Below are 8864 nucleotides of genomic sequence, written 5' to 3'. Positions count from 1 at the left end.
GCTGTTCTTTATTGAAAATTTTTCACTATAAGTACTAAGTGTTCATGACCACATGCCTAATTTGTAGATAGACATAATAACGTGAGTCACGTTAATACATTAGCTGATATAAATAAAGTTCCATCTGAAGAAAAGTTAAAAAAAGAAAAAGACTTATTGGATTTTGGAGATTGGCGGGAGGACTAAAATCTATAAGTAGTAGTTCGGAGATTATAAAATTTAGTTTATAATATCCTACTTCAACTAATGTCTCAAACAGGTCCAAGTATATGAGTCATACCAAATACTCAGGCTATTGGAGCCATCAAAGTGAATTTAGAACACTTTGGAAATATTGGAAAAAGAGCTTGTATTAAATTATTTAAAATACAAATAAAAACCAATGTATTATCTCAATTGATCTTGATATTTTAGACTAACCGGAGGCCGTATTTCTACATGCCTTCCTAGCAGCAGCACACTTCTTTACAGCGCTGTGTCCCTGATGCTTACCGCAACTGGAACAGGTAGTGTATTTTCCTTCTGGACGGCTGGCTTGTTTGTCGGCGCCAATGAGGTTCGAAGGAATAGCTGAAAAGTTCTGAGGCACCGCGAGCGGTGTAGTATTCTAGCTTTCCGGGAATACAAACGCTTGAAGTGGATGGATGTAAGCTAGATTAATCTGAGCAATTTCATGAATGAAGATCTTGACTACTTGGTCTTGTTTTCTCCTCAGCACTGAACGAGAGCGTGGCAGTGGCGTACAACTCCACTTGGAGGGCTGACTCCAATTGTGGGCCAACAGAGAGTTCTTGCTGCGCCCGTTGAAGCGATTGCTCATCGGTCGGTTTGGGTGTGGATAACTGCGGGGTGCTAGTCTCAGCAATACAAGACTTTGGTGTCTCCAATACATAGCGCCCCTGAGGGAAATCGCAAAGGCAGCAGTTTCCAGGTCGGTGTCCGTGACGGCGACTTTACATCATTTGAGAAACGCTTTCGATAGCACCCAGGTTATGCAACAAAGAAGAAATCTCTGTGAACATGTCCGCACAATACGGCGGTATCCTTTCGACATTCATAAGATGGAGGAACTGATACAATGGTGAGTTGTTGCCAGCGATGAGATCGGTATGATGTACTGCACAGGCTGGTGACAGGTTGCGACCTGCACCATCCCAAAGGGCTGAGGCAAAGAACATGCGGCAAATTTGCCCTTGCACAGCCTCCTCCTGATCAGGCTCCATGTCAGTGCAATCTTTAATGGTTTTATTGATTAATACCTTTTCCATTTTATCAAATATTTGGATGAGGCCATTAAAAGGCCTCAGTAAAATACCAAACATAAAAAGTTGGTTTAGTAATATTAATAGAACTTTATTTACTTTCCAATTTTATTTATATCTGAATACTTCGGTAGCGAGATGGCTCAACCGAATATAGGTTTTTAGGTAACCTCTACAGAGACTATGAGAGCCATACCATATGTTCATACATTATATCATATATACTTGCCATTTTTGAAATAAATAATATTATCCCTATTAACGTTACCTAGTTGATCCTCCGATAAGCCAACCAGATGTGCCAGTCTGATGAAGGCTAAGTCGGTAATTCTTGATAGTGGCAAGTTATTGGTTAAGACAATAACTAAGGACGTCAAGAGTATTTTTATTTTTTTATTTCTTTTTTCTAAAGATAGGATTTTATGAGTCTCTCGGATTCGCCCCAGAATAGAGCGACAACGAAACACGAAATAAAAAATTCCTTCGGCGGAAACAGTACTGAGAGGATTCTATATAGGCAATGTCTCAGCCTCACAATCCCTCAGAGTATTGCTGTTTTCACGAGGCAAACCTAACTTTACTAAACGTCTCATTTCGTTTATTTATATCAATATTGACACGATACTTAGAATTTACCGACGCGTTTATTTATTCTAAGGCATTAGGGATAAAATTATTTATTTCAAAAATGGCAAGTAGGCTTTAGTATCGCCTTTATTAGACCGAATATTACAGTGCGCACCACTCGTAACAATTTTCAACGTTCCCTGGCGCCGGGCGAACACCACCTCTGGCGGCAAGAACTTCCCTACTTTCTTGTCAACTATAACACGACATACTCGAGCAGTTGAGATTAGTGGCTGAGCATTCGCGACCAGTGTTTGTTGTCTGACCACATTATCCACAGGCTTTGGAGCAGACCGAAGACGCATATAAGTGGTCTGTTGGCAGACATGGCACTCCATTGTACGACGGTCACGAGGGGCTTTAGCGTTAGTAGTAAGTTCGGTAAGTAATCTGACGATCCCGTGCATAGTAGGTAGGTTAGCCGGGGCAGGAATTGTGTGTGCCACACGCAAGGTCAGGACACTGGTGTTCAAGAGCGCAGGAACCAATGATTTATGAAGTCGTTTAATGTAATCAACCATGTGATCGATGTTGATGTCAGCCTTAGTTTTTAAACACGACATCAGATAAATGCTGAGGATTTGTGTCTGCTTGTCAGCATCGGACAGGCCGTCTATAAAGAGATTCAATGAGGAAGTATAGCTCTGGGCCTTGACACGAAGGAGGATATCTTTGATTCTGAGGGACACACAGGGACACAGAGACTCATCCTAGAGATGGAAAAAGTGCAAAGGTAAGCAGCATCTATAATATCGTTGGTTGATCTGTCAGCTCTCAATTGATGGATGAATCAGCTTTTCAGTATTTGAAGACAGAAGCATCCAACACAGGGATGTGTCTGCTTGAAAGTGGGAGCTAGTTTGAGACGGAGTTTGATAGTGATAGTAGCTACAACTAGATGTTTCGCCGCAAGGTAGTCGCCGGAGTCATTGATGTTGGTGGTATAGCCACCTTCTACGATGGTTTTGGCTTTCTGTGCCGGAGTCCAGTTGGTGCGGGGTGCTTTCATAACGTCAGAGTAGTGTAGGATACATTCGTCATGTGTCGAAAAGAACAAGATCAGAATGTTAGTCGTGATAGAGGATTGAAGTGAGTTCCTTAGATGGTATAGCTGTCGCGGCCGTGTCAAGATTAGATAGTCAGTGATCAAGATTCTAGCCATCCTCATCCGAAATCAACCATGCAATCGTGTGAGGCTTAGATGATGAGCTAGAAAGTATAGTGGCACTATAGAATAAACGAAGGCAACATTTGCCCATAACCTATTGTGACATATCCTAAAGACTTTCTTAGTGATTAATTTCTTTATTGAGAAGGTCGGATCCAATTATACTAAAGTGCCCGCAAGCCATGTTCATGAGGTCAATAATAACCCTAGCGTAGAGTTCTTGTCTGACAAGAGAAACCAGGGTTATTCTGAAATACACAAAAATCGTATCAATTTTCAACATATGTTCCTTTAGGGATAATATTATTTATTTTAAAAATGGGTTTTTAATGAACATATTGTATGGCTCTCATAGTCGCTGTAGTGGTTCAGGAAACTTTAGTGAGCATTTCTCAGAGACCAGTAGAATAGTGAAGAACACACTTTTGGAAAATATTTCAGGCCCAGTGGTTGGTGGGTTAGACAGTTAACTGAGTTTGCAGTTATTTAAAAAGGGCGGTGTGGAAATGACTGCGACCCAATGATTATTAGTAAGAGACATGGGCGGCCTTTTAAAATAGAAGGGCTATCGTAGTTTGCGGCCCAATGATTTGTGAGAGTCAATGGTTCGCCTTATGGAAGTGCTGTCGTGAGTGTCGTCGTTTACGGCCCAATGGTTAGTGAGAGTCATGGCCTGAATCCTCATGTGTGTGGGTCGTCCAGTCGTCCTTGAAAATTTCTGAAAAAATAATAAAGGAATGACAAATCACCAAAAAGAGTGGATAAAGAAAACGACAACAACAATAAAAACTTCACAGACAAACTCCGGTTTAATGTTTTGACATCTGACACATTGACAATTTATCTTTTTGACTTCATCGATTCGTAGCTTTGTATAGGTACCGAACAGTCTACCGGAGGTATCGAACTCACTCACTCTTTGGATGATGAATCAGACTGATTCTTCCAGCAAAGATGTTAAATATCTGACATACAAACACTAGAGAGAGAGAGGTAAATAACCAAATATATTGTAAATAGTTCATGCATCTATTGTACATACTTCCATTCTCTGTATATATAGCATACATCCCACTATTACACTAGTCACAACTTATTTGATAACCAAATCGGTCATAGTAGTTTTCTGAAAACTTGTATCATCCGTAAACTATGCAACGGTTGGCAGGTCTGTCCCATACGCGAACCGTGGCTGTGGCCAATGCAGTGAGATGCAGGAGCTTGTCGTGGCTCAGCAATTTGTTCAGCAGCGTCGGGTCTAGCAAAACGCCCACCGAATTGACCATAACGTACGTTCTATAAGAATTTTCTTAAGTGTGCAGATTATGCATGATCGGAATATTGGCTTTGATATATATATGCTGCTCGCATTTGCTGCTTTGTTTTAGTATTTTGGAACTGTTACTTCAACTTACTGTATATTGCATTTTTAGTTTCGTGTGTTGCGTATGTCTAGGATTTCGGCTTTGAAGGGAGGGTATGCGTTTTTGCTACTTTGATTTGATTATTTGAAACTGAGTGACCTCAAAATGGGTTGAATGGATATTTTGTGGGTCATGTATGATTAGAATAGTCCGCACTCGCTATCCCGCTGCGACAGGTCAGAATTGTCAGGGACTTATGTCGACGATAAAATTTTGTTTTCTCGGATTTATACTTTACCTTAAGCAGCCAAAAATTGAAAACTTGGATTTCCACTACTACACATACACGTATTGACAATTTAATATATATATATATTTATATATATATATATATATATATATATATATATATATATATATATTATACTATACTACTAATATATATATATATATATATATATATATATATATATATATATATATATATATATATATATATATATATATATATAGCTATATACATAGCTATATATATATATCGATATATATATATACTTATATTTCATATATATGTATATATATTATCTGTTTATGATTATGTAGATAAAGATACATGTGTAAATATTAATATTTTTTATATGATAGCAGTTATTTTTCTCATGATCTATAAGTCCTACTCATATGAAGTACCAGTGTACATCTTGTACATTCTGTGGACAAGTTTAAAACCTTGCGAGCATGATTGTATCGGTACCTTGTTTTATTTAAATAATGGTTTCAATCGAGAATTTATAAGATCGAAGTGGTTGTTGGGTGTTGTGTTCTGTCCTTGGCTGCGAGCAACTACAACTTCCAAGGGAGAGGTTCTGTTCAATATGCCGAGCAATCACTATCATAGCATGGATCTTTTTTTTTTGTCTGGATTTTGGCCGCCTTCATCGTCAATGCATGTTGCACCAGAACTACTATGAATACTCGAATCTAAAACGGGGCTTACTTCATAACTATCGCAGGCGCAGGGGCGAAACTATGACATATGGCAGGCCGAAGACCGTTCTGGGGCTGTACAAGCGAGTATGTGGCTCGTGTATTGATGTGAGCGCGGATTAAAACACACATAACCTTTACATTTGTTTGAGAATGTATAGTCTGGTGATCTTGACTGATAGCTGTCGCGATGGTGTGCTGCTTGTTTGGAATCATGGTTTTTCATTGTGTATGGCATTTAAAGTTCGGTTTTGTGTTTGTTTTTTTAAGTTACAATTGGCGCCCGCACTGTGTGAAGAAGGACTGGGCACGCTCTGTCAGGGCTTAATCGTTACTGATCACTTTTTGTCGTAATGGTTTCATGCATACTCAATAGGTCATGCTGCTTGCGCCGAATTATCCTCTCGGCGAAGACTATCTAAGGACCAATGTGCGACACCTTTTCCGAAAAGAGCGGAAGCCGGTATGTGTATATAGAAGCTGAAGTTTCAGTTCCACTTTTAAGAGCTATTACCAGTAAACCTGCTAGTATAACCTGAGACTACCGTTTGCGGGATTTTATATATATTTTTCTGATTGTTCGATTGATTGGCAGTGGCATTTTATCGTACGATTGCTACGTGTTCCTTGCCACGCACGTGTCACATAAACAATTTGATGCGGAAAAAAAAAACGCCCTGTGAGCTTTACATTGAAGAGTTACACCCCTTTTCACCTCTTTTTAATGTAAATTATAACATCGTTGGCTTTTCTGACTACACAGGAGGACCTTCCCAGACTCATGGAACAAACATATAATGTGCTTTTGGTTGCGGAACGGAAATATCCGCGACCGATTCCATACCCAGCTATACCATGTAAGTTGCTTCATTCGACTGAATTAGGTTGTGACTTATGCGGTTGGTTTAAATGCATCACACCGATGTTGGACGTATCCTAAAGGTATCTTTAAAATGATACTGACATTTTGATTTGCTTCGTTTTAACAGTTAACCTACCGGACGGGCCCCCATCTGGTATCATTGTTGGACTGAGCCACCCAATTTGAGGTGGTTACAGCTGCAACGGATTTAGATAGGCGCACTGATATACCTGTGGACGTGCAATATGTGTTGCGCTTAGTAAAGACAAGGGTGGTATATGCTCGAATATGCTCTGAGAGCTGCGTTATATTTATTTAGTACTAGTCTATCTGATCATTAAAGGTATTTAGACGCAAACAAGGACGTACAGATTGGCTTTGAAACTGCGGAGCTACTACCAGATCTATTCCTAGGAGTAAGAGAAGAGTGCCTGAGCAATCATGTGTGACCGAATCGGTAGCGTAATTTAAATACTGAATTGTTTGTTCGTTTGTTTTTTATATTATTATATTATTAAAATAGCATTGTTATTTATCACTGAATGCGTAAGCCTTTTTTAATTTCTGTATAGATAAAATGCATTGCGAATTCTGATTCTTCTACCACTTTTTCGGGACAACATCAACCACCTGATTTCGAGCCGCTGATACGATCATGCGAGATCCACTCCAATCGTTTTCAGAATAATACATGCGCGGCCGCTCTACATATATAAGGCTGCTGCCTGGCTCTTCATTTGTTATTGTAACAGTATTGTCCTTGAATTGCGAATTGCCATCGATTACGAGCGCGCCTTTCATGGACGTGGACGACCATACGCTAATGACACCTCCATCTCCTGATGCTGTATTACCCTCAAACCTGCCCGAGAGGTAAGCGACAGCTCGATCTGCAACAATATTAAGTGCGAGTACTGCTGCTTTTCCGGCCGAACGGTTGTCCTTGAAAGTTCCGGTGATTTGTAACTGAGAATCTGCGAATAGTTTGACAACCCTCAAAGCTCCACCTCTGGCGCCGTAGTCGTCATCAATTGCTTGATTTGCTTCGAAATGGCCATTGATGAACATGGTGCCGACTAACTCCTCGACGAATATGGCCCCGCCCTGGTTGGCCACATTGTTGTAATAGTACCCCTGGATGTTAACCACGCCATCCACGGTGGAAAAGTGCATGACTCCACCGTCACTATGCTTAGAGCCCTCGACAAATCGAGCGCTATTGTCGAAGTAGGTGCCATCGATATCGATATTTGCATACGGGGGGACGTATGCGATTGTAAGCGCGGGTCCACCTGCGTAGATCCCTTTTTCGATTGTTGCCACTTTCAAGTTTTCAAATGTACAATCTGACGATATTGTTAGCGCCTCGGCCACACCTATGAATATCCCTGCACCATCTCGCTTGCTGCTCATGTCGTAGAAGTTTGTGTTATAAACACCTAGGGAGACACGTTGTCCACCCGAGGCCCCGGCTTGCCCTCTGGTGTGGAAGCCAGAATTTGAATTGCCATAGGTGCCTGTAAAGTCTAGGTTGGCGAGCAGAATGGTTTGCTCGTTATAGCGCACTGCTTCCAGAATAGCTCCTCGTTGTCGATCGAATTTAGCCACAAGTTTGGCACGATCACCGGAGCACAGTACACCCACAAAGTTCAAGTCGTATGTAAATTGGATAGGTTTATCTACATAGTGAGTGCCGCCAATGAAGACATAATCATCATTTACTGCTTTGTCTACGGCTTTCTCCAGAGTGTCGTAGCATACTTCGTTCACTACTGCACCACCGCATTTGCAAACTTGGACTCGCAGACTCGAATTTACCAAATCATCTGAAGGTCGGCTGGGCGCTGGGGGCGCTGGGAGCAATAAGGCCGCAGGTGTTGGCACGGATTGCGCTGCTGTATAGCCTAGGCAGGCAGTGCCCACAAGATATGGGATGAATCTCATATTCTCGTACCCAGTGTATGTTTTTGATATGAGACGGATGAAGATGAGGTACACTGAAGATTGCGCTCGTGGATTTATGCTTTTGGGGCAATCCAAACTGTCGTTGGGCGCGCTTTATCATTGCCACATGACGAGGATTTTATTTATTGTTGTAGCAGAACTGCCTCTGCCGATCGACGATAGATTCGCACTGACTCTTGAATATTTACTCTGAAATATATCGGCATTTTACACAAAGACAAAAAGCCGGTTTTGACTTTTGGCCCGCAGTTTCAGGGGGTGTCTTAACGGGTTCGGATTGATGTTCGGATTTATGTTCGGATTCTCGCTACACCAATAGGTGGAGGCTAATATTAAAATAAAATAAAAAGCAAAAAAAATCCGAAAAAAAAATCCGAACATCAATCCGAACGAGGGCAAACTTTCGAGGGCATCATACACTTTTCGTTCGGATAGAATTTACGGGATTCGCATTTTTTTCTACGTAAACAAATACGTACTGGAATTTAGGAAATATGTTCAACTTCACAAGAGCTTTGTGATTGTGTAGTACGTAAACAAATTCTGTCCGTTTTAAAGAAGTAGTCCGAAAATTCATCTTGGACAAGGTTAAAAGACAGGTTCACCCCCCCCAAAAATCCGAACATAAA

The 8864-nt window shown here is 40.9% G+C and overlaps 3 protein-coding genes across 3 annotated transcripts; 1 reads left to right on the top strand and 2 right to left on the bottom strand.

The window, feature by feature from the left end:
* Positions 1-1939: 1939 nt before the first annotated feature.
* SARC_01260 (hypothetical protein) lies at positions 1940-2898 on the bottom strand (the record flags this gene model as incomplete). The annotated part of the gene is made up of 2 exons (XM_014305006.1): positions 1940-2599; positions 2716-2898. The coding sequence occupies 2 exons, from the start codon at positions 2896-2898 to the stop codon at positions 1940-1942; spliced, it is 843 nt and encodes a 280-aa protein (XP_014160481.1).
* A 1159-nt stretch (positions 2899-4057) lies between these two features.
* Positions 4058-6662, top strand: SARC_01259 (hypothetical protein). Its single transcript, XM_014305005.1, has 5 exons — positions 4058-4346; positions 5435-5495; positions 5785-5871; positions 6172-6265; positions 6398-6662. Exons 1-5 carry the CDS (start codon positions 4210-4212, stop codon positions 6454-6456), a joined length of 438 nt encoding a protein of 145 aa, XP_014160480.1. The 5' UTR covers positions 4058-4209; the 3' UTR covers positions 6457-6662.
* A 208-nt stretch (positions 6663-6870) lies between these two features.
* Positions 6871-8214, bottom strand: SARC_01258 (hypothetical protein; the record flags this gene model as incomplete). Its single annotated transcript, XM_014305004.1, has 1 exon — positions 6871-8214. The coding sequence occupies one exon, from the start codon at positions 8212-8214 to the stop codon at positions 6871-6873; it is 1344 nt and encodes a 447-aa protein (XP_014160479.1).
* Between the last annotated feature and the right edge of the window lie 650 nt (positions 8215-8864).

Source organism: Sphaeroforma arctica (assembly GCF_001186125.1).
Source record: "Sphaeroforma arctica JP610 unplaced genomic scaffold supercont1.49, whole genome shotgun sequence".
Classification (NCBI taxonomy): Eukaryota; class Ichthyosporea; order Ichthyophonida; genus Sphaeroforma; species Sphaeroforma arctica.
The sequence above is the reverse complement of the archived record's forward strand: the minus strand, read 5'-3'. Positions and strand labels throughout refer to the sequence as shown.